At 40.4% G+C, this 27,021-nt stretch overlaps 1 protein-coding gene across 1 annotated transcript in view; it reads right to left on the reverse strand.

Moving 5' to 3' along the window:
• COLQ (collagen like tail subunit of asymmetric acetylcholinesterase) overlaps positions 1-27,021 on the reverse strand; it is a 145,661-nt gene that overhangs the window by 48,267 nt on the left and 70,373 nt on the right. Inside the window, exons 2-10 of the mRNA XM_069729942.1 lie at positions 24,528-24,643; positions 17,938-18,039; positions 16,491-16,535; positions 14,826-14,852; positions 10,888-10,959; positions 8,810-8,872; positions 4,183-4,227; positions 3,814-3,849; positions 783-863 (exon numbers count right to left, since the gene is read on the reverse strand). Coding sequence (XP_069586043.1) covers positions 783-863; positions 3,814-3,849; positions 4,183-4,227; positions 8,810-8,872; positions 10,888-10,959; positions 14,826-14,852; positions 16,491-16,535; positions 17,938-18,039; positions 24,528-24,643 — 587 coding nt within the window. The remainder of the gene's footprint in view (positions 1-782; positions 864-3,813; positions 3,850-4,182; positions 4,228-8,809; positions 8,873-10,887; positions 10,960-14,825; positions 14,853-16,490; positions 16,536-17,937; positions 18,040-24,527; positions 24,644-27,021) is intronic.

Genomic DNA, 27,021 nt, shown 5'->3' on the forward strand with positions numbered 1-27,021 from the left:
TGATATTTATTTTATGTAGACGTTACAGATATTTAAGGTGATATGTTAAGGTACCGTTACACTAAACCATTTACGACCTAGCCGTGATCGTTGGTAAGTCGTTGTGTGGTCGCTGGAGAGCTGTCACACATAACGATTTCGTTAACGATATCATTGCTACGTCACAAAAAGCAACGATATCGTTAAAGAAATCGTTATGTGTGACGGTACCTTTAGACCTCATTACAGTAATAGGATACTGGCATTGTCCAGTCTACTATGTGACGTTCACAATATAGAATAATAAACCCTGAAACACATTTACTTTTCCAAAACAGAAGAATACATAACGTTCTACAGTATTATCTGGTATAAAAGGAACGTGGATTAGGAGTATAATGTGTAATCTAAAAAGGGTTTCACAATGAACCTCCTCCAAGGACAAACGGTCTTAATCAGATACTTCTTTTACCTAAGTTCATTCACTAAAAATACCTTCTTACTGCCAATAAGGATCCAAAACTTCCACTTCTAATGTTGCTTACAGCTAAAAATAAAATCACAGAATGAAATCTTGTAGTCCTCTTGGTGCGCTAGTTTGTGCGTCAGGTTACCCTGCACATCTCTGTAAGGCTTGCTGCCGGAAGACTGACATTTTCGCTTAAAATAAAATCTTTACAGTGTGGGATTAGGGTTGAAGCCAAACGTCATTAATCCACCAAGGTAATTTGAGTGCAACAATGTATTCCATAAGAGAAAATAGTTCCATGAATAAGAAGAAGTTATTTAGAGTCAGTCAATACCTGTTTGCCCCGCTTTCCAGGTCTACCAGTGGGTCCTCTGTTTCCTGGAACTCCAGGTTCTCCTTTTGGGCCCATCTCTCCCTTTAGTTACAGAAAATGAATCAATGATTAGTTGAGTATAGCATGCAAATCCTGATCAGCAAATATTATAATATTCCTACAGTATCCTTGAGTAAACACTTTTGTATAAAATACTTTATTTACTAGTCAAGAAAAACCATTGCTGTACAAAACATAGTTGAAATAGAAAGTGAATCCAAAAATGTGAAAATGTAAATTAACCCTCAGAAAGTAAGACAGGCCTCACATATCCAATTTACACAGTCCTTGCATGGACAATGATTTCCAGACCAGCCGTGGGTCTCTTTACATGAAATCACCAGCCTCATAACCATAAATGAGGTTTTGTTTTAGGGCCAGGAGACTCGCTGCTGGTCTGTAGATCTCGGTCCGTACACTGGTTGTGAGTCTTGGATGTGTGAAGTTGGCCTGATTACAGATAGCACTGGTCACAGATATTTATTTAAGCAGCGGTCCCCAAACTGTGCCTCGTGGGCCCATAATGTCTGGCTTGAGGCTATTTGTCAGCTTGATGCATTAGCACCAGGTCTAGCAAACAGCTGTGAAATGAAGGTCTCTAGTTGGTGACTTTTTTGAGTAACTCTACACATATAGGATGATGAAATTATAGATTTCAAGGCAAAACTATGTGTGAGTAAATATCTGCAGGTTGGCCATGGAGATGCTCTGAATGCAGTGCCAGTGCACCTACTGTATGTTATTCCTCCAATGAATACATTGATAGCTTAGGCTGCTTTCACACTAGCGTCGGCACGGGGCCGTCGCTATGCGTCGGCTCGACGTGCCGACGCGCGTTGTGAAAATAATGCCCGACGTGGGCAGCAGAAGCAGTCTTACGATACTTCCACTGGCCCATTGTAAGGTCCAGGGAGGAGGGGGCGGAGTTTCGGCCGTGCACGCGCGGTCGAAAATTGCAGATACGACGCGCAAAAAAAATTACATGTAACTTTTTTTGTGCCGACGGTGCACCAAAACATGACGCAACCGTCGCACGACGGTTGCGACGTGTGGCCATACGTCGCAATGCGTCGGTAATGTTAGTCTATGGGGAAAAAACGCATCCTGCAGACAACTTTGCAAGATGCGTTTTTTCTCCTAAACGACGCATTGCAACGTGCAGCCAACAACGCTAGTGTGTAAGTAGCCTTAGTGTTACCATTCCTCAACAGTGATTGTGTCAGACTGCACAGAATAAACCTTTTCACTTCAGTAACACAGATCTAATGATAGAAGCCTATAGGCCATATTCACATGACATATTTTGGTCAGTATTTATAAGCCAATATTAGGAGCGGTTGTGAAATACACAAGCGATGTGACTCCTTAGTTTTTCTCTCTGTAGATTCCACTCCTGATTTTGGCTTTCAAGTACTGATGTGAAATACTGACCAAAATACTGACATGTGAATAAGACCCAGTCTGCAACATGTAAGACTGCAAGAAAAACAGATAAAAAGGAAAATAGCAGAATAATATCACCAGGGGATTTTGCATTTTACTACAGCAGGAGTCAGTGTGACAGGAGATAGGCTACTTTCACACTAGCATCGGAATTCGGCCCGTTGCATTGCGTCGGGCCGAGATTCCGACGCTAGCGTTGTTAGCACCGCACAACGGGTGCAGCGGATGCATTCTCCGGCACATCCGCTGCCCCATTGTGAGGTGCGGGGAGGTGGGGGCGGAGTTCCGGCCGCGCATGCGCGGTCGGAAAAAGCGGTCCGTCTGGAGCAAAAAACGTTACATTTAACATTTTTTGCTCCCAACGGTCTGCCACAACACGGCGCAACCGTCGCACGACGGTTGCGACGTGTGTCAATACGTCGCAATGCGTCGGTAATGTTACGCTATGGGGCAAAAACGCATCCTGCAAACAACTTTGCAGGATGCGTTTTTTTCCCTAAACGACGCATTGCGACGTATTAAAAAAAACGCCAGTGTGAAAGTACCCATACCTATGTTTTATTTCAGGATGTGTATGCAATAAATGAACACAATGTATCAGCTTTCAGCACATGCATCTATTTCTGTTCATCTCGCTGCCTGGGGAAGTTGAAGTTAATACACCTTAACATAAATTACCTTCTCCATTCTGTTTTCCAAAGACAACATGCACACAATTTAATTTCTACTTCTAGACTCAATTATGTTCATTATATCATTTTCTCTTGTTGGGTTCATCTTCAAGTTAGAGAAACAAAACACATTTCCTTAGCATGATCCTTATTTAGAAATTATATGATTACCACTGATAATCAGAGTTGCTGCCAGTAAGTAACGCTATATTTAGCTGGTTATTAAGAACGGTAATGTGGGTAATGCAATGCATTGCAGCTTCCTCACTGTCAAAGGTGCATGGAAAACAGACTGCGAGGTGACATAAGTCCATAAAGCAAAGGGTAAATGATTGTAACATGAGACGGTAAATGAAGTATGGAATCCCTCAAGAGCCACCAAGCATACTTACTTACTTACATCTCTTCCTGCAGTCAGCTGTGGTTATAATTTATTTAGGATAAACCACAACGGCATATCACTGATCATATAAAGCTCATATAAATGTTAGTGGTTACATTGCTCTGGTTATAGCATACCTAGCATGGGACAAGGTTAAATAGCATGTACCCATGAAAAATATATTACAGTTTATATATAGAATCTCTGTTCAGAAAAGGTAACATTTTTTAATTACATTTCTTTATTTGTTGAGTACAAATCCTAAATTATATACTGTATTATATTCCAAGGCTGCATCCACTATTCTGCAGGCTTTCAAAATTAAGAGGGATTCCTGGGACTTTGCTTAATTCTCTCTACGGGGCAAAGAACATACATACACAGCATACACTCAAGTTATGTGGACTCTTTGTTGTCAAAATTGTTCTGTCTGTCCGCACACCGTACACTTAGCAGCTTTGCCGGGTATTGCAGCGTTGGTTATTTAAGCACTTACTTTTTGCCCAAGCATTCCTGGAAGACCCATGAAGCCCTAGAAAGAAACACAGATATAAAGATAGATATATGAAGCATGTTCTTAATCCCTCAGCTATTTCAGCTCTCCTTGGCTATATTACATGTAGTCCAATTGTTGAACTGTGACACAGGCAGTAATCTGCCTTCATATTAATTTACACAATGCTGGATATCAAGTTTTGGGATTCAGAGATAATAATCACATGTTCAAGAAACGGTTCATTATCTTCCTAATTGTCAGAAATTGCTATGATCATCGTCTCGTTTGTCAGGAGAAGGTGACTAAAGATTTGTATGTGCCATCCAATATCATTAAGAACATCTACACCTATTCAATGAAGTATCCTACCTGTTCACCTTTGGGACCCATTTCTCCCATGTCTCCTTTCATACCCTGGATGTAAAGATATTATAAAATATATTCAATTTTATTGCAGTTCTATAGTATACATCAACCTGTAAACATGAAGCAATTATAGTCAGTAAAGTTACTTAGCTATTATACCAAAGGTATTATTCAGCTGAATCAGAATATTCTGATTGTGAAAGGTTCAATGCGATATAAACATGTAAAAAAGTGTATATGGTAATGAAAGATATATGTTTATTGTTCTGAAAATATGTAATTATGTAAAGGTATGTTTATACCATACAATATGTTCATGTCTTTTTTTTGCATCTTCCCAGTTGAATACAATTTCATTTTGGGTGCCTGGGCCTTGTAATCTCTGGTTTCTCCAGTGTGGACAGGAGGTCAGTCTCTGACTTCCTGACAACCACAGGATGACATCATCACTTATCAAGTTCCTCTTTGCAGCTTCTGACCCCTTCATACCAAGCTCAGCCCTCAGCTTTATATGTTTAGAGTGAAGTTGAAGATATCATTTCAGCCTTATTGATGAGAGCAGTGATTTCGTTAGTATGTTAAATATCTAGCTGCACAGTTATAAAACTCAGCTGACTCATACTGCTTGCCTATAGCTATAATTGATGTGTGAAGATTGTCTTGTGTATCATTTGAGATGCTGCGTCACTTTGTAAAATTTGCCTCCTCCTTGCGACATCTGACAGAGAGAAACCTATCACAAGCAGGAAGCAGGGGACACAATCTGAAGAACCATCCAATACAATGAGACTCTGCTGTGTTAGACAGGACAAAGCAGTTCTATATGTCACTGATATATCACTTGCTGCTCTTTAGATTTAACTCAAAGCAAAGTAAGTGCAACAATATGAGACTATAACTCCACTGAAAGGCAGAAGAGAAATGTAGCCTACAGTGAGAAAACCATATCAGAGAGGAAATAGAAATCAACAAGGCAACTAACCCAGAAATGGCATAAAAAGTAAAGCAGGTATACACAAGAGATAACATTATTTATTAATAGCATATTCTGCAATATCTAAACAAACAAAAAAAAGTTTAATAGCAAATCCAGCCTTCTTTTCTGTCTCTGCATCAACTATGCAGAAATGGGCTGGTGTCACGGGTTTAAAGAGACAGAGAGGAGCCAGAAGACTGCAGTGTCTGATTTTACGTACTACTGCACTAATTACAAGTACCTCTACTTCATATTAAATGGTGCAGCTTTCTGTTAGCAGTTCAGGGGTTAAACTGTTCAGCTTAGATCCGCTGAAGCTTTCCTGCTTAGATGATCTTAGCGTTTCAGTATTGACCACTCCCCTATCCTATATTTACTCCCCCTTCTGGCAATCTGGATTGCCAGTGTTAGTCTTGTACTGCCTGGTGTGGAGTGGAGGAGTCAGTTGTTGGTAGAGGCGTTTGGAGTGTTGATCTGCGATTGTTGCTTGGTGTTTCGGCTGTGTGCAATTCCTCATTCTTTCCTATTAGTTTACCTCCCTTTTATCTCCGGTGTTCCTTTCTGTTGTTTGTGAGTGCATATTTGCATGTTTGGTAATTTTATTTCTCCCTGTATGTTCATATGTCCTCCCTTGTTAGTCTGGTTTGTGTATATACATACACTATAATTCCACACTTCGCTGGTGGGTTAGGGGGGGCATATATAGGGTTAATTCAGGAACTCAGCAAGGTACATGGCTTCAGCATCTTCACCATCAGAAGTAATCTGGGGAGCATGGATAGCTAGGGCAACCCTAGCACTAGGGATAGGGAAAGAGGCCCTGGCCCGGGTATTCTGACAACAGAATTATTACAGCTGGCTTAGCTACTAAACTGAATGAGACAGACAGTCCCATACAAATGAGTCACTAGTCATGCCAACAGAGGAGAGGAGAACAAATTAATTACTAAATCAATAAACAGTCATACTATTCTATAGCTGTGTTAGATTGTCAAATTGTTATATTTATTACTGAATTCCAAATATCTCCTCATTAAAGTTCCAAAGAACGTATTGTGAGATTTCAAACACAGGAAGAAGAATTAATGTCAATAATTAGTGATGGCATAAACTATTGACATTATAAGGGTTGTAAGGAATAAAATTGAATCCCCAAAGTGTCAATGGTATATAAAACAATAAACTAAGAAGTTTCTTTCTCCAGGTCCAATGGTGCTTCTATGTTTCTATCATTATTGATTGGCTGCAGCACCAAAGCATCCAAGCTGAGTGTTTGGCTGCAGCAATCACATGCACTGTTGTCAATAAAAACCGAGTCAGTGATGAACAGATATTGTTGCAGCTGGGGAGGGTGAGTAACAGGTCAATTTATTATTTCATACATCTGCAAGCCTCTGGGAAAGTAAAATTTTATACCGCAAAACCATTTTCATGTTATTTTTTTTACTGATAATGTAGATAACAATTTATGACAGGAATGGAAAAACTTAATGGCAAATCAGTTATACTTGCGGTGTGAATGACACAGTGACTATACTGCATACAGGTTTGCATAATCACATCTTTCAACCAACAAAAATTGATAGAACTACGGAAAAATCACATTTTTACAAGGTTTTCTTTTAACTAAGTACCAACAAAAATGAATAAAGGGCCAACTTAGTCTCATAAAATATACAATTTATTGAAAATGTTAAAACAATACACAGTAAATAAAGATATGGAGTAAAGCAGAGTACCAAAAATGGGAGGTTAGGGGGGAATCACTATACAGAAATACATATGGGTGTTAATAAGAATATACCGAGTACACAGACAACAGTGTGTCAGCCTGAAGCTCTCGGCTATGACAAATAGAATGGTATGTACTGAAAACAGAGAGGTATTTAAGGAGCAGGCATAGTCCTTACATCAAACGATGCACCTTAGTCAGGTGGTTGTATAGTGTTGAACCCCCAGCCCCAACGCGCGCTTCACCCAAGCTTCGTCAGGGGGCATGTCTAGCTAAGGGCAAGGAGTGGGTATTTCTAGGGAAAGCAGTAAAGAGATGATCTATGGCAGGGCTGAATAAAAATATACTCACAGCCAGTAGAGGATGTGTATGTGTGTTGTGACATCTGAACCAATGGTATAAAATGTTACAAGAATCAAAAATATTTAGTGGAGCCTTTCAAAGGCTTTAAAGGCAGATCATGTGTCCGCAAAATGGAAGGGCCTTACATACTATGTGGCTGTATCAACAAGGAAACAAGTGAAAGCCATAGTCCATTGGGAGAACAGAGAGTATTGCCCACAGCAGAGACCACGTGGGAGGCGTATGCGTGGCAAAGATCAACGTGGGGAGCTTCTGCTCACCGGAACCATGGACTGACGCACGAATCACAGACAGGGAAACTATTTCCCTGGTGACAAACACACGCATCGCCGCAGGACGCTCAACCGGGCCAAAGCTCCAAGCAGGAGAAATCGACCAAGCGCACATGGTCAAAGCAGAGGGAAAAATAGGTTAAGGTTTTCTTTTAGAGGATGACAGTTATTTTGTTTTGCCATAAAACTATACTGAAACATTTGTAAATAATCTTAAAGTGAAAATAAACCAATGAATGAAAACTAAAGACATAAAACCATGCAGCTTGGAAATCATAATTATAGAATCAATTCCTACATCTGTATTACACAGAGCGACCCAGGGCACTAAACGACCACTGATAGGTTGCTTTATTGGTAGTTTAGTAGCCTGTTTCCAGAGGTGAAGCCCACTTCAAATGCGCACTGATTATCTGCAATAGATCATTAAGCTGCCATTATTCTCAGCAGCACAAGTCCTATGTGCACAGGACAATGAGCTGCCGAGAATGGCGATGTTTTGTGTAGCTCAAAGGTACATTCCATCCAACAAACAAGTATTTTGCTTGTGCCTGGGGTGACTGGCAACCTGTTTCGACAGCAAGATTATTGAGAAACAGTGTTTCTCGAAATCTACATTCACAATAATCTTGCAGTGTACATGGACCCTAACAAATCCGAGCTAAGCCAAGTTATCAGCTCCTAAATATTATTTTGTTCCAGGGGTTGTCCCACATAGGTTTTCAATATCAGATTGGTGGGGTCCAACATCCAGCACTTCAGCAGTTCAAGAGATGAAAGTATAGAAGATACTGTAACTCAGCTTCCAATTCCTTCAGTTGGAGCTGAGCAGTACATTGCAAACCAGTAATGACTTAGTACTAGAGTCTAAGAATTGGTATTCTTGTGTGTTTTATTTATTTGCAAAATATATATTCTGCATGGATTTAGTTGACTTGTAAGTCAAAGAAACTAGGAAGGAGTAGTTGTAGTAGTCAAACAAATACTAGTTGTATACAAATGTTTATTTTTACAATACTTCCCTCTATGCTTTTTTAGCATAGTTACAGTATTATTATTATTATTATTTATTTAGTATTTATTTAGTATCTTATGATATTATTTTCAATTTCATTTTTACAAGTGTCTTTTTTATGCAGTATCATCTATAAATTAATTTCCATTTTCCTTTAGGATTATTGCTTTATTTGCTAAGGCGTTGGATTGTTGCATGTTCCAGAAAGGAGTTGAAAAATATTAAAATATGGCAGTAACCATGATCTTTAAATTTAGTCAGTTTTAACAAACCTTGGGGCCAATTGGTCCTCTTGATCCTGCTCCCGCTATTGATGCAGAATCCCCTTTTTCACCCTGGAAACACAATTAATTAAACTTTCATGTCCAGTTGTAAGATGCTTCTTCATAGAGGAAGTGGACTTGAATTCTAGTGCCACCTATTGGAAGTACAGTAGCAAAGCTAAAAGGCAATATCGACCCTTTAACAAGCCTTGCCATACAATTTCTCTCCACAAAGAGAAACGATACCCCAGAAGGTCAGAGGCCTCTCAAACAGCCAAATCAGATCTCATGCTTTGCACTGATGAGAGCCAACACCTAGAAACACTGTGTCTGTAAATTGAGATTCTGGTTTGACTTTTATCCTAAGTCATATGGAAAGGCATGTTAAGGGGTCGATATCGACTTTTAGAAATGCAGCTTCAAATAGGTGGCAATTAAGTATTTCTCTCAGAAAATTATTACAATTACACAAAAAAACTGGAAAAATTGGACATAATTTCACACAAACTCCAGAAATAGGCCAGACAAAATGTTGGCACCCTCAACTTAATATTTGGTTGCACACCCTTTGGAATAAATAACTGCAATCAATCACTTCCCATAACCATCAACAAGCTCCTAAAACCTCTCAACTGTTTGGACCATTCTTAATTTGAAAACTGCTCGAGACCTCTCATACTTGAAGGGAGCCTTCTCACAACAGCAATTTTAAGATCTCTCAACAGGTGTTCAATGGGATTTAGATCCTGACTCATTGCTGGCTACTTCAGAACTCTCCAGCACTTTGTTTCTATCCATTTCTGGGTGCTTCTTGAGGCATGTTAGAGGTAATTGTCCTGCTGGAAGACCCATGACCCATGAACGCAAAAAATGCTTTCTGACACTGGGCACTCCATGGCAACCCAAAATCCTTTGGTAATCTTAAGATTTCATGATGCCTTGTTCACAGTGAAGGCTCCCAGTGCCAGAGGCAGCAAAACGGTCCCAAAACATCTTTGAGCCTCCACCATATTTGACTGTAGGTACTGTGTTCTTCTCTTTGTACGCCTCATTCCATTTTCGGTAAACAGTAGAATGATGTGCTTTACCAAACAGCTCTATCTTGGTCTCATCTGTCCACAAGTTACTTTTTCAGGATTTTGGCTTACTCATGTACATTTTGTCAAACTGCAGTCTAGCTTCTTTATGTCTCCTGTGTCTCCTGCCATAGCATTTCATTTCATTCAAATGTGGACAGATAGTTCGTGCTGACACTGATTCACCCTGAGCCTGCAGGACAGATTGAATTTCTTTGGAACTTGATTGGGGCTGCTTATTCATCATCCGGACTATCCTGCATTGTAACCTTTCATCAATTTCTCTGTATCCTGGTATATTAGCTACAGTGCCTTGGGTTGTAAACGCCTTGATTACCTTGAGCACAATGGACAAAGGAATATCAAGATCTCTGGGGATGGACTTATAACCTTGAGATTGCTGATTTTTGTTTACAAATTTGGTTCTCAAGTCCCTTTTCTGTATTCCATGCTTAGTGTGTCACACACAGACATACAATGCAAAGACTAAGTCAACTCCTACCCTTTTTACTTGCCACAGATGAATTTGAATGAGCATCACATATTTGTAACAAAGTTGTTTACCTACAATTTTTTGAAAGATGCCAACAATTTTGTCAGAACCATGTTTCCTATTTTGTGTGAAATGATGTTCAATTTTCCCGTTTTTTTTTTTGCTTTGTGTTCTTCTAAGACACACAAAGGCAATAAACATATAACAAAATGTGCAATTGCAATAATTTTCTGTGAGAAATACTTCACCATGACTGCAGTGTAGAGTATATTTTAGAATTTACACACTCAATTTTTGTCTTATATAATGAATTGTGAATAATAAATTAGAAATTAATACAGAGCAGAAATAATAAGATTTTTAAGCACAAAAAGACATGTGCATTGAAAAATAATTATTTTGCTACAATAAGTTTTATTAGTAATTATAGTTGATTTTGTGGTACAAACTTTTCACAAAATTATTTCTCTAGCAACACAGAACTAAATGATTACATATTATATTTGTAAAACACAAACCTTTTGTCCTAATGATCCTTGTGGTCCTATAGGGCCTGGCATACCTGGGATACCAGGAGGGCCAGTCCTGCCCTAGAAATTAAAAATCGCACATGTAAAAAATACCATTTGAACCAAGCACTCTACAAGTTAACATGTTGTTCTCCAGGATTTGACATGTCTGTTTTGTTGTTGTTGTTGTATTAAGACAAACATATATCACTAGTTTCAGTATTACATTTGCCCTGATATGTTCCCTTTAAAGACACTTTAAAATTGTTGGCCACTACTTTTTATTGATGGTCTATTCTTAGGATCGGCCAACAATATTTGATTGCTAGAATTACGAAACCCATCTCTCCCGCTGTTGCCAGCATCAGCAGTAAATTCTGAGATGCTGCTGGAACACAGTGATTCCATTATTTTCAAAGTGACTGCGGCTGGGTACTGCAATCCACTCCCCATTGAAATGAATATGGGGGTGAATCTGCAGTATCCTGTTACGGCCACTATTGTTTTGACGCAGCCGCTTAGTTCTGGAGTCAAGCTTGAGCTGCAGGTAGCAGCCAGGTACCACTCCTTGTCTGTTCCCGGTACTGCAGCTGTTGACCGCAGGGGCTATGTGCGCAGACACGGATACAGTCTCGGGTTCCGTTCAGACTACTAGGCTCTGGATCCTCTGCAAAATTGTTACTGACACTGAGTCTCAGACAGGGCTGATTCTGAGACTGGTTTTAGCAATCCTGATACACGGAATACTTGGATAGGCAAACGCTCAAGCCTCGGATACTGATTCAGTTACTGGGCGCAAACAGACCAGGGGACAGGGTTCAGGCACTGGCCACACACGAACCAGGAGATGAGGTTGAGGCACTAGCTACACTAACATAAGGGACTACTAGTTCAGGTCTTTGCCACGCAAGGACCAGGGACTATGAGTTCAGGACTGGCCATACAAGAACCAGGGACTCAGGTTCAGGACATGGCCACACCAGGACCAGGGGAACTAACAACTCACCAACTGCACCACTAACACACTAACGAAACTCGTTGCTTAGGCACCTCCCTATTGGGGAGAGTGCCTTTTAAACAAGATGCCTTCCAGCTATTGGCAGAGGGCATCTTAGCAGGTGCGCTAACTGCCCCTTTTAACAACAGGGCAATGTGCACTAGGCATGTTGCGGGCACACAGAGAAACACGCCGTCCTGTGAGGAGTGGAGTATGTCGGCGTCCCTACCATGCAGGAGCACTGGCATTAATGTTAAAAGCTTTTATTACTTTTCTTCTTTGAATCCAGATCTCTTATTTACTAAGATCTACATCTCTTTACACAGGTCAGATAAATATTTTTCTTCTGGCTCTTAATTGTGTTTTTTTATGCAACAATAACAAAGTTAGCCATACTTTTCCCTGCTGCTCCAGCGACGGCTCCCTGCTGCTGCCCCGCCTTTTGATGATATGACTGCAGCAGTGACATCAAAACTTCAGCGAATCACTGGGCTCTACACTGATGCCACATGAGACCACTGAGCTCAATGATTGGCCACAGCAGTCGCATCCTGTAGTCATGTGATGACCGCCACAGCTGTTGTGAATTCCGCTCTTGGGCTCCCTCCGGTGGTTGTAAGTGGCACTTTTGTGAGTTCTGCTCTTGGGCTCCCTCCGGTGGTTTTAAGTGGAATGGCTGCTCCTTGGATTTAGCAGTCTGCAGCTGCTTCCACTGATTGTCTTTCTGCTCGGCTATTTATGCCTGGCTCTTTCCTTCAGCCAGTGCCATTTGTCAATGGTTCCTGGTTGGATTCACATCTCTGCTTGGATTTCCCTGATATCCTGACCAGTTCAGCAAAGATAAGTCCTTGCTTTGCTCTTTTCTGTCCACATGTTGTGGACTTAATTGTTCTGTACTTTCTATGTTTTTTGTCCAGCTTGTCAGTATGGATTTATTCAGTTAAGCTGGAAGCTCTGGGAAGCAGATTTACCCTCCACACCTTTAGTCAGGTGTGGAGATTTTTGTCAACTCTGTGTGGATTTTTCTAGTTTTTTTAATACTGACCGCACAGTATTCTGTCCTGTTCTATCTATCTAGCTAGACTGGCCTCCTTTGCTACATCCTGGTTTCATTCTACGTATGTAATTTCCCTCTCCACTCACAGTCATTATTTGTGGGGGGCTGTCTATCCTTTGGGGATTTTCTCTGAGGCAAGATAGCTTTCCTGTTTCTATCTTTAGGGGTAGTTAGTTCTCCGGCTGTGACGAGGTGTCTAGGGAGTGACAGGAACATCCCACGGCTACTGCTAGTGTTGTGTTAAGCTTAGGAACTGCGGTCAGTACAGGTACCACCTCCTTCAGAGCTCGTTCCATGTTGCTCCTAAACCACCAGTTCATAACACACAGCTATATCAGCAAGCATTGGGGCAGCAGCAGAGAGCCAGTGCTGGAGTGGAAAGGGATAGGAATGAATTTAGTATTTTTACGAACAACAAGTCTCCATAATAAAAAAATAAAACCAGAAAAAACCCTTTAATTATATACCAATGATATTTGTGTTATTTTCCCCTTTCTGAAGATCAGCAGAGATCACATAGTGTTGTCCTATTCAGTGAAAGTAGTTACAGTCCAGTTTATAAATAACGCTTTCTTACTTCTGCTTCTAAATCTGAGCACTTCCGACAGAGAGAGGATGTATATGAAGTTGCAGACCATGTGAGGACCTAAGATATTTGTAGCTTGCTAGCATGGTATCTACTATGTGAGCATCCCAACTCCAGACTTGTATAGCCTGTACAAAGTATTTTTATGATGCACTCATCTGACTGCCAGCACATCCCACACTAAGTGTACTTAATAGAAATGGGGTAAATGATAGAATAAGAATAGCAGAGAGCTGATTTATTGTAAGAGACAAATAACAATTTTACTTCAAAAGCGCAGAAGATTTCCTGGAGATAAATATATCAACTCTATTTAAGAAAAAAGTGTATTATTTAAAATTAAATTTTTACACAGAATCTGGCTGCAGCGGTGACGTCATGAGCATCCTCAAGTGCCTTTCCTGTTACCCGCTGCACTATAATCTATCTAAAACTTCAATGCACAACAAATATGTATTATGAATCTGGAGAGAGGAGGCCGATGGGGCAATGTATGTGAAGGGAAGTCTGAACACAACTTAAAGGGAACCTGTCAAGTTTAAAATGATATCTGATCTGCAGGCAGGATGTTAAAGAGCATGATGAACTGATCAGATTCATATACATTTTGTATGGAAAATCTTTCAGTAAACCTTTAATTTTATTCACTAAAATCTCTTGTGACTACATGTATATAAGTCCAGTGGGCGGGCCTAATTAATGATTGACAGTTTTTCCTGTCTGACTTTACACACAGAGATAGAACTGGAATTCTATGCTTACAAACACCAGGGATTTCAAGGAATAAAATACAAGATATACAATGTGACACACTCACTCTAAGACTCGTGCAGATGATTATATTATTGGTCAGAGTGCACTCCGACAAAACATCAGATCGCTCTCAAATCAATGTTATGTTATGGGGCCGTGCACATGTCCAATTTTTTCATCGGGCAGAGTCAGTCCGAGGAAAAGAATTCGTTGGACGACCGAGTTTGTTCTGATATTCTGATCGCACTTGGCCATGCAAGTTAAGGAGCGGGTGGAAACCTTCGGACTGTACTCAGATGACATCGGAGTTTAGTCCAATTTCTACAGACTGAGAGAAAGGAGAAGACGGAAAAATATTTTTCTCCATCTTTTTCGCATCCAAGAGAAAGCATCACACTATGATCATACTCTGATCAAACTCTGATAAGAGTGTCATTAGCATAATTGATCCAATTTTCTTGGATGACAAAAAATATGCTTGTCTGCACCTGGCCACAGTATGAGCCATACCCTCCACTTCCAATCTAAACTTCAAAAATAGAAGCTAACTTTACCTTTCTTCCTGGCCTACCAATTTCACCCTGTAAAACGGAAAAGGCTTAGGATTAGTGACAATACATTATTATTATTATTATTATTATTATTATTTATTATTATAGCGCCATTTATTCCATGGCGCTTTACATGTGAGGAGGGGTATACATAATAAAACAAGTACAATAATCTTGAAAAATACAAGTCACAACTGGTACAGGAGGAGAGAGGACCCTGCCCGCGAGGGCTCACAATCTACAAGGGATGGGTGAGGATACAGTAGGTGAGGGTAGAGCTGGCCGTGCAGCGGTTTGGTCAATCGGTGGTTACTGCAGGTTGTAGGCTTGTCGGAAGAGGTGGGTCTTCAGGTTCTTTTTGAAGGTTCTTTTTGAATACATAAAAATGCTTTCAGATGCACATACTGTGGAAAATAAAAACCATACATCTTTGGGGGTTACACATCCCACTTCACCAGCACCTTGAACTACCCAACTGAGCGCACACCAATCTCTTCCCTGAAAAACTCATTTATACTGTAGATCTCGCCTTCATCCTACTTTACTAACAGGAGGTTATCATTGTCAGTCACATTACAGATATTGTGGAGCCCCAGTCCAACTACGTCGACCCAGGAGGAGCCTGACCTCTGTGCTACAACAGAGATAGGAGAGGAAGATCTTATAAAAGAGTAGTTTGGCCCCAAAAGAAAGAGAAATATGACAAATCAAGACACTTCTTTCACAATGTCATGATTTGAGATGAGTTGGACTACCGAATGAAAGCAAAGCAGCCAGGAAGTTCTCAGCACCTCAGGGAATTTCTTCACTACCATTGGGAAGACAGTGATGAAGCTACTTAAAATAATGCCAAGGAGGTGTTAAGCTGTCTTCAGAATAAAAGAGGTGCAAATTGAGTAATCGAAGGTTTAACACATATACTGGTTTATCTCACACGTGTTTCCTTTCTCCTTGTTTCCATATGTGTGACTCTGTGGTTTTGATGTCTTCACTTGGAATCTACAATGTGTACATTCCAAAAAGAACACGATAAACAATTACATGAACAGGTGTGTCCAAACTTTTGACTGTTACTGTGCCTATTTTGTACATCACCACCTCTAGAGTTTTTTGCACTCCCTCTGCCTCCAGTTCAAGGAGCTTGCAACCTTGAAAATGAACACAATACACATAGTTCCTAACAAAAATGTGCCCCAACGTTTCCGTTTCTATGTGCAAAGCCACACAGAATTTTAAAAGAGAAGAAATGTATTAAATATACTACCCCAAGTCACAAGTATACAACCACAACTTACACAAAAGACTTGCCTTAGTGCCAGTGATATAGATTTGATCCTAATGCTAAGGCTATGTTACATCCTTGGACACAATAGTATTAATATTTACCACCATAAGGGCTCCCAAGACACTGTTTATGGAGCACTGACCAAACGTATTACAGTTTTTTACCAGTTAGTACACTACCGATATGGAGATCATCTTAATATTGCTGGTGGAGTAAAGGAAGAGCCTACATTACATAAACACAAGTGAATTTCACCGCCACAGACTGTAGACTGGCACTGATACTTGGATTAAAGAGGTCGCACAGCATCAATAAATAAAAGAGCTGAATAATTCAGTACAGCAGCACATAGCTGACAGAAGAAAAGGCATGCAGCAACATACTTTTTCTCCTTTTGGTCCAGTCGTCCCTGGAGAACCTGGAAGCCCCTGTTAAAGAGAATAAGCATAAGTGTTATACGTATCCTCATATATCATATGTAGAAGATAATAAAGTCTGTTTTGAAGTTATGCCACAGTATAATTTAAAGTTGTTACCTTATGCACAGTTAATGACATTGGGGAGATCATAGAACTTAAAAGGACATACAATTTACAAAAAATAACACCTATCCCCTGCGTAATTGTTGATTGGTGTGGGTTCCACTGCTGGAGACCTGATTGACTATCCTCATCACTGACATAGAATTCACTTACTGAAGTGATCTCCTCCTGGCTTTCATCTCACCCCTATCTGTCCAAGGAGGGATTGGAGCTAGAAGTCTCCCTGCTCCGTGATCAATGGAGATCCCGGCAGTGGGACCCATACTCATCTAAGAATTCTTCCCTGCCCAATAAATAAGCAATACATTTTGGAGACTGGAATATCTGTTAATGTTTACATATTTATTTCATTAGTGACTATATGACCATTTCATCTGTTACTCCCTCCAGTTAAATGCCCAAATAGATACTCATAAGTACTCATAAATTAAGCAGCCCTGTAGGTACATCAGGTGTCTGCCACTCCTAGCACGGTGGCTCAGTGTTGCTTTGCAGCGTTGGGGTCCTGGGTTCAAATCCCACCAAGGACAACATCTGCAAGGAGTTTGTATGTTCTCCCTGTGTTTGCGTGGGTTTCCTCAGAGTTCTCTGGTTTCCTCCCACACTCCATAGACATACTGATAGGGAATTTAGAATGTGAGCCCCAATGGGGATGATGATGTCTGTAAAGTGCTGCAGAATATGATGGCACTGTATAAGCAAAGCATAATAAATAAATATGATGAAAGTTTAATTACAGCAGCAACTGTTTAGATGTCGCCCTTCTCTACAACACCGAATGTCAGACTTGTTATTTTATGGGAAGGTGAGCGCCATTCATTGAAATTTGGTCTACCCTTTACCATGGAGAATTGTAAAAGAACACTTTAATTTATTTTATTTATATTTTATTTTATTTATTTTACATTAGTTTATTTTAATTTAGTTTAAGAAATTCAGCACCATGGACAAGTCAGCTTAACTGTGAGAACAATGAAGATGTAACAAATGATAAGTAGGATAATATGCCTAATAATATAAACATTATGCATAAAACAAGCCTTTGCTATGAAAAACATCTAAAAGTCAATGTGTCACACCAAGAGAAGTCTCTCTCGCGGTACTTTGATTTCTACATTAAATATCCACACAAAAATAAAAAACAATAATAATGACATCATTAAAAATGTTCATATGAATTGGCAGATTTGTAAACAATGCTAATCATTTTGTTGGTAAGTGTCTTAGCTGTTACTAAGGAGATAACTAAAAAAAATCATTTGCATTTCAAATCCTGAAATATATATACCTGAGGTCCTGGAGGCCCTTCTGGCCCAGGTGGGCCTGGTACACATAAAGGTATTGTGGGATTTAATTCCAGAGGGGAGTTTGTGTAGTCCAGGTCATACATCTTGAAAAAAAACCATAAAATCATATATCTTAAACTGATTTTTTGTTAAATTTTACATTCAAAACAGATCATTTAATGTTTGGTCAAACAGTCAACACATCATATCTTCAAGGTGATACTCTCTACTTGTTTACTAAGATCCTCCTTATAATGCACAAATTCCCATGTCTTGAATTTCTGATGATCATACATAATCCCGATGACACCACCTGATTGCTCTCTTAGGGCAAGTTCCCACGCTCAGTCGGTCAGTAAAGGCTGCAGGTTGGACGCTGCGTACATCCACAGCGTCCAACCCGTGGCCAGATGTTACAACATAGTGGATGGGATTTCGAGAAATCCCATCTCCAATATGCGTTCTAAGACCCCGTGGATCGCCCGTGGAGATGGACATGTGGCGCGTCTTTCCAGACCTCAGCATGTTTGTTTATCTTGCGGAGACAAGAGTTTCCGCAAGATAACTCTCACCCATACAATGTATTGGGTGCGGTGATTGCGCATGGTTCAATGAACACATGCGGAGTCACCTGCGCTCAAAAGCCGGTAGCGCTTTGGATACAGCGGACATGTGCTGCGTTCAAGGAGCTGCCGATTACTGACTGCGGGGACATAGCCTTAGAGGCCCTTTACACGGACTGACCGGTGGCACGACACGACCAACAGACCAAAGTAAACAGTGTGCACTAAGCGATCTCTACTGATAACTCAGTGTGCACAGGCTGCCATGGTTCTCGGCTGTGCGATGTTTACACAGGACGATGCATCGCCAAGAACAATTACTTTTTGAACAGCGCAAAAGATCATTTCACAAGATACACAAGAATTTTGCTTATTCATCAGATATCAGCAGCCTGTGTACTACACCAAGATTGTTATGAAATGAGCATTTTTAACAGCTCTAATCATGATCATATCTCTAATCAAGATCTTATCTTGCAGTGTAAATGCAGCTTAAGCCCTTCTTTACAACACAACCATTACCTTATCTTGCACTGCTGATAACTAAAAAGTCAGGAACAGTTGTGTGTGAAGGGAATGGCTCTATAATGTTGTGGCATATCTGCTATAATTCTAACTAGCCATGAGCAATGATGTCAATGTCTATCTACCAGGGACAATGTCTTCTGAATACCGTGCTTTATTTGTTTCAAGAATCAAGGATTAACATTACTTTTGTAGAAACAAAAATTCTAGCAATAGGAGCCCAGGACTCTGCTATGGACTGTGAGAAATATATTCCCACTTTAATTCTATATTGTACATACAGTTTAAAATATTTTCTATAATCCATGTCCAAATCTGCATTAATAAAAGCCTGTTGATATTTTTTTTTTTAAAACGCCGTTTTTATTTTAGTTGCTAAACATAGAATTTTTTTTTAACTTTCCAATTTAAACCACTTGTTGAATTACATACATGTAACGACACATCATAATAGATCAAACCTGAGCACAGTGTGCACAGCATCCTATGACTAATGACACATGGATGATGAATGTTTTGTCAGGTTAATGATTACACAGGCTCATATACTGTTCTGGTGAACAGTGAAGCATAAAGTAACAGCCCAATGAGCCCTGGGGAGAGGTTGCATTTTACTGGAACGTCCTTCTGCAAGAGTAGCCTATACAGTAATCAGTAAAGGCTGCACACACAGCTAATGAAATTCACTAGGTTCTATTAGCTAGATTGGATGAAGCTTTCAGTGGCAGGTTTCACATGAGTAATTGTTTTCAAGGACAGAATAGAAAACCTACCAGATGAAGAATCACAGATTCCTGTAATCATAAATCGAAATAGGGAAATTTTTTTTTTTTCTTCACTGATATCTAATATATGAAGCTGAATGTGTGTGTATGTACAGGACATTGGTATTGTCGACCACCGTGTAATAAGTGCCTTCCCATGGGTCTCCGACCCTTCCCCCCAACCCAATATAACGACATGACTCCCAAATTGGATATAATTGGCCACAGCGGCCTTTATTATAAACAAACAAAACATATAACAGTAAAATAAGCTGGGAAGGGGTCCTTGAAGCTAAAAATCTGGTGTTAACCATAGGATAAACTAGTGGACAGAAAACCAATCATAGTTTACTCTCAGCCGTTACCCCATTGGCTCGAGAGCACCAAAAATACCCCGAAGGGTTACCATTGTCCACTTCCAACTTAGGAATCTGGCCCACCGTTGCCAAGATTCCCCCAAATCACCAGACCCGCAACAAAAACTTATACCAACTGAAGAATCCATATCCCGACGGATCCCCAGGCCAATTTAGCACCAACTCCAAGGACCCCTCCCACCGCCTACAGCCACTATGACCCAAAAGCATTGCACAAACCCGACTTTCCTAACAACAACAAAAAGAGGGCGGGTGGGCGGTACTGCTCAAATGCCTTCTGAGCGGGAAGTGACAGGCTCCACCCCCCCACCAATGCTATAGCCCCCTTTCTCCACAAATTCCCTCCCCTTATAGATATAACCCCCGCCTCCCCTATTCCTGGCTCCAAACCTCCTGTCATGACGGCTTCCACGTACGCCGCCCGAGGGAGGGGATGGGGCGGCTCGCTCCAGCCTGTTCTGTACAGACCAAAGTTTGGACACACCTTCTCATTTAAAGATTTTTCTGTATTTTCATGACTATGAAAATTGTAAATGCACACTGAAGGCATCAAAACTATGAATTAACACAGCGGCATGCTATTCCATCCGGTTTGCGTTTAGTTGGACCATCATTTATTTTTCAACAGGACAATGACCCCAAACACACCTCCAGGCTGTGTAAGGGCTATTTCACCAAGAAGGAGAGTGATGGGGTGCTACGTCAGATGACCTGGCCTCCACAGTCACCAGACCTGAACCCAATCGAGATGGTTTGGGGTGAGCTGGACCGCAGAGTGAAGGCAAAAGGGCCAACAAGTGCTAAGCATCGCTGGGAACTCCTTCAAAATTGTTGGAAGACCATTCCCGGTGACTACCTCTTGAAGCTCATCAAGAGAATGCCAAGAGTGTGCAAAGCAGTCATCAAAGCAAAAGGTAGGTACTTTGAAGAACCTAGAATATAAGACATAATTTCAGTTGTTTCACACTTTTTTGTTAAGTATATAATTCCACATGTGTTAATTCATAGTTTTGATGCCTTCAGTGTGAATTTACAATTTTCATAGTCATGAAAATACAGTAAAATCTTTAAATGAGAAGGTGTGTCCAAACTTTTGGTCTGTACTGTGTGTGTGTATGTCCGGGATTGGTATCTGCACCGTCTCAGCTACAGCCACAAAATTTTGCACAGTCACACGTCTGGACCCTGAGAGCATCATAGGCTATGTTGTGAGGCAAAATTTTAACCTCGCGCTTTCCAATTCACCAAACAATTTTGCCCCTATCTACATAATGGGGAAAAAGTGAAAGGAAAAGTGTTGGAGGCAAATTGACAGCTGCCAGATGTGAACAAGGGGGACTTAAAGAATGAAAGCGATGGCGCCAAAGAGTATATACCGTACAGTTGCTAAGGTGGGGCCCCGACATGGGATACTCAGCACACATGGGGATATGAACACACACACAAAATGCGCCACACACTACCACGTGCTTGAACACATATACCACCCTCAACACACATTTCACCACACATACACCAACCTCGCCACATAAAAGTCAAAACACAAAAGTCACCGCTCAAAATTCGCCACGCGCAAAATTCGTCACATGCAAAACTAGCCACACATGCAAAACTCACCTCATGGAAAACTCACCACATGCAAAACTTGCACACGTGGAAAAATTGCCACATGCACAAAAGTTGCCTCACACAAAACTTGCACATACTCAAAATGCACCACACATAAAACTCGCCACGTGCAAAACTCGCCATGCGCAAAACTTGCTGCACACAACTTGCTACACTAACCTGTCACATACAACTCGACACACAAAAAGTTTCTACACACATGTCACCACGCAAAACTCATCTCACAAAAGTCGCTACATGCATGTCACCACACGCAACTCAACACACACAACTTGACATATGAAACTCGTCCTAAAACACACACACAAGTCTGGTATTATCCTTCAAAAATAAAAATCTGATTAATAAGCAGACAAACTACAAGAGCAACAAATGTACCATATAGGAAATACGGTAGCTGTTAGTCACATGACCTGTCTATTATGTGTATTTGTGAGCTAATATATACTGCCAGGGGGAGGGCTTCATCAGACTGCCAATTTAGCTTACAAATACTGAGGTAAAAATACTGACCAAATAACATGTGAATGAGGTCTAATACAGGAGGAGATGACATACCAGTACATACTATATACAGGGGAGATGACACGCAGGTATATACTATATACAGGAGCAGATGACACACAGGTATATACTATATACAGGAGGAGATGACTTACAGGTATATACTATATACAGGGGGAGATGACATACAGGTATATACTATATACAGAAGGAGATGACTTACAGGTATATACTATATACAGGAGATGACATACAGGTATATACTATATACAGGAGGAGATGACATACAGGTATATAGTATATATAGGAGGAGATGACATACAGGTATATACTATATACAGGAGGAGATGACACACATATACTATATACAGGAGGAAATTACATACAGGTATTTACTATATATAGGAGGAGATGATATACAGGTATACACTATATACAGGAGATGACACATGTATATACTATATACAGGAGATGACATACAGGTATATACTATATAAAAGAGGAGATGACACATAGGTATATAGAGGAGGAGATGACATACAGCAGGTAAATACTATATACAAGGGAGATGACATACAGGTATATACTATAAACAGGAGATGACACAGGTATATACTATATAGTATACTATATAGGAGGAGATGACATACAGGTATATACTATATACAGAAGAGATGACATACAGGTATATACTATAAACAGGAGGAGATGACGCATAGGTATATACAATATACAGGAGGAGATGACATACAGCAGGTATATACTATTTACAGGGGATATGACATACAGGTATATACTATATACAGGGGAGATGACATACAGGTATATACTATATACAGGAGATGATACAGGTGTATACTAGATATAAGGGAGATGACAAACATTTATATACTGAGGGGAAAATGAGAGGTGTGAGGTGAAAATGAGAGGTGTGAGGTGAAAATGAGAGGTGTGAGGGAAAATAGTGGAGTGATCGGAAAATGACAGATGTGAGGTCGAAATGACAAGTGTTAGGGGGGAATGAGAGGAGTGTGGGGGAAATAAGAGGAGTGAGGGGGAAAATGAGAGGTGTGAGGGAGAAAATGAGAGATGTGAGGGGGAAAATGAAAGGCGTGAGGAGGAAAATGAGAGGCATGATAGAAAAATAAGAGAAGTGAGGTGCTATAACTAACCACAGATATTTACTATGCCCAGGCAACGCCGGGCTCTTCAGCTAGTAATATAATATAACCCTTTCCTCGGTAGTTCTATAACTGGTTGTCTTAAACCTATTGTACGTGTATTGAATAATTGCTATTTTTCTTGCATAGTACAGAGTCGAAGAGTATTAACAATTCACTACGTTCACGCTGTGTAAGACTGTTTTTTTTAAACTCATCACAGAAAATTATACTGATCCTCCATCCATACACAACATGTGCACATCAAGTGTAAAATGCTCCTTAGACATTGATGCTGAGATTGCATACACAGGACATGTTATCAGTAAGATCTCTTATGCCATTTGTGAAGCAACCCTTCATAAATAGACCCTCTTAGGCTGGGTTCACACTTGCGTATGGGGGCTTTGCGGATGGCTGCGTACTTCCTCCGTGAAGCTCCGCCCACTTCCACACTTCTGCCGTTTAAGTCCGCCTCCTTCTGCATGCATCCTGCATACCTATCTTTAACAATGGGTACACAGAACATGTGGATGTATGCGGATGCACCCGCATGCGGAGATTTCAGGTGTGCGGCGACCGCACGGAAACGCACAATTTTGCGTTTCCGTGCGGTCGTTGCACACCTCAAATCGCCGCATGCGGATGCATCCGCATACAACGTATGTCCCTGCATACCCAATGTTAAAGATAGATACACAGGACGCATGCAGAATAGGCAGAGCGTAGGCGGGGTTTCAAGGAGGAAGAAGGGTGGAAATACGCTGCCATTCGTAGCACTCGCAAATGCAAATTCTAGCCTTAGAAGGTGATTCACTCCAAATTCAGGTCCGATAGGTTTACCTTCAGTGTGTTGTTACCTGAAGGCCAGGCTTACTAAAAAAAAATTTGAAGCCCTAGTTGACCACCCCAACACTACCAAATGGGATTGCAAATTATACCTTTTTTAGTGTTTTTCTAAATTGCTTCTGTTGTTATATATTCAGTTCTGGCCATTAAATGAAGTCAAAGATTGCTTTTGTTTCCCATTACTATGTGCTGAGCTGACCTCCACTTATCTAGGTACTTACTGTGCTTCTGCGATCTCTGAAGAATGGTGGTGGTGGGAATATTGGGGGTGGTGGAGGCGTTAAGAGGCAACATTCTCCATTATTAGTTCGCTTCTTCTGATCTAAAGAAGGAAAAGCTGGAAAAAAGGAGTATTTAAAATGTATCACATGACAAACTTTTTACATTTTGTAAAGATAAGAATACAAATAAACTAGTTAACCCCGTCCAAATTTAAGACTCTTTTCACATAAATATGGAGCCTTTCATCAGAAGTATATGTCAAATTGATATCCCAATGATATACCACACTGTATAGGCACGGAGTGGCTTATGTCACCTACAGGCTTCCATGTTAGAATATGATATACCATGCATCATATGGTTTATTTTGCAGGATGCTGCTTCAGAGAGAAGTGTAGTTGCAAATGCTTTTGTATACATTTTTGTTAATTTATGTCCTTTTATTGTGTTTCATTTTTAGACACAGTTAAAAAAAAGTATAAAAATCTATAGATGCCTGAAAATTGGATACCTTTAGGCCTTGCATGAATAATGAGGCCCTGTGAATATGTTTGTATGAGTTAAAACCTTTCCCAAACGTAGAGTATAAATGCAACATAAACATAACCTAAGCTGTAAACATTATCAATTTCAATATCTCCGCATGGTTTATACAAATTTTAAATAAAAAAAAAAATTACTTTCAAACTATTTAAATTCTTTCCTTTTTTTTACAATGTCTCATTTTATTGGTACATTTGATTTCCCAGTTTTGACCTATGTGTTTATTATACTGTAACCTACTTTCTTATTTCATGCCTAAATTAATAAAAATAATCATGAAAAAAAGAAAATGTTCTAATCCACACGGACTAAATTACAGCATCTAGCAATCATGAAGCATGAAATAAAAGCAAGTGCAATGCTCAGTATCTCAGCTATATAGATATTACGTTAAGATATTGTGGGCAAAACTGTATCAGGATTCAGAATACACAATAATATGAAATTAAGGTAAGCTCTGTCCATCTCCCCTGTTTGGCCACATTCACACGTTCAGTGTTGGATCAGTATATTACCTCAGCATTTGTAAGGCTGGTTTCACATTTGCGATTTTGTCCGCAGCGTTTGTGCTGCAATTTTCCGCATGCTTCGTGTATTTCTATCTTTAACATTAGTGACGCAGGTGTCTGCGATTGGTTGCATTTTGCCGCATTTGACGACGCATGCGTCGTTTCGTTGTCTGCGGCTTATAGCAATTTTAGAGGCGTCAATTTGCCGCCTAGAAACGTATGCGGTTGTTAGCGGAAGGAATGCGGCAAGAAAAAACCCGAATTAATTACGGTCTATGTGAACGCATGCGTTCGCAAGCACATGCGTTTGCTTGCGTTGGTGAATGCATGCGTTGCACCACAGGAAAACATGTCTAGACACCGATTAGCCACCCCCATATACAACGTTGATAAAAGGAGGAAATGGGCATTTGCAGTCCACAACTCAGCAGACTGGGAACAAGACAAGACAGACACAGGAACATGGGAGGAATCAACACTCTGAACAATGTGAGAATCATAGCCAATGTCTTTATTTTCTATTTTCTGTCTCTATATGTCCTAATTTCTGCCATTTTTTTCTTTCTGCATGCATCAGAATGTCATCTTCTGAGGAGGAGGAGCAACGGCTTGGGCCTGCACAAGGGGAAAATGTCAGTGAAGTGAGTACTCACCTCTTCAGATTGGTAAGTATTCACTGTCACGTCTATACATGTGACAATTTTTTTTCCCTTTTTTTAGAGCAGTTCTTCCACTGTGGCAGAGGCTGAGCAGGAGCAGCGGGGACACGGTCAGGTGGCAAGGCGGCAGCGTGTACGTATACCTGGCTGACTGTTTATTGTATCCTGACTTTAAAATTCTTGAATGTTCATTTCTTTACTTTCCTCTTTCTTTACCTTTTTCTTCTTGACTCCTTATTTTTTCTTGACTTTCAATATTCATGCCAGTTTTCAGTCTCTGTTTTCTTTCTTTTCCTTATGTTAATGTCTCCAACATTAATGTCTTTATTTTTTAGGTTCCAGAACGGGATGAGGACCTCATTGAAAATGACCTCGTAATCTCCCTGGTCCATGAGCGAATCCAGTTGTGGGACACCCGGGTTCCGCAGCACTCGGACAACGTGACGATGCGGCAGCTATGGAATGAGGTGGCTAAAGCGATGTGGGATGGCTGGGACAATGCCCCGACTCAGGTCCGAAATGCATTTTGTAACTGTTGCAATGCGGTGTGCTGCAGCAGTGACCTTGGCCAGGATCACACAACTGTGTGTGATGAGAGAAACTCTCAGGAGTTTCTCTCATCACACACAGTTGTGTGATCACAGTCAAAAGTGCATTGTCTAACCATTATTTATATTTTTCAACAGTGCTCAAAGTCAAAACACGTTGGCATTCGATGAATGATCGCTTCAACAAGGACCTTCGTCAAGAGAGCCTGGTTCCTAGTGGTTCTGGAGCAAGGA

The sequence above is a fragment of the Ranitomeya imitator genome, chromosome 6 (assembly GCF_032444005.1).
Source record: "Ranitomeya imitator isolate aRanImi1 chromosome 6, aRanImi1.pri, whole genome shotgun sequence".
Taxonomy (NCBI): domain Eukaryota; kingdom Metazoa; phylum Chordata; class Amphibia; order Anura; family Dendrobatidae; genus Ranitomeya; species Ranitomeya imitator.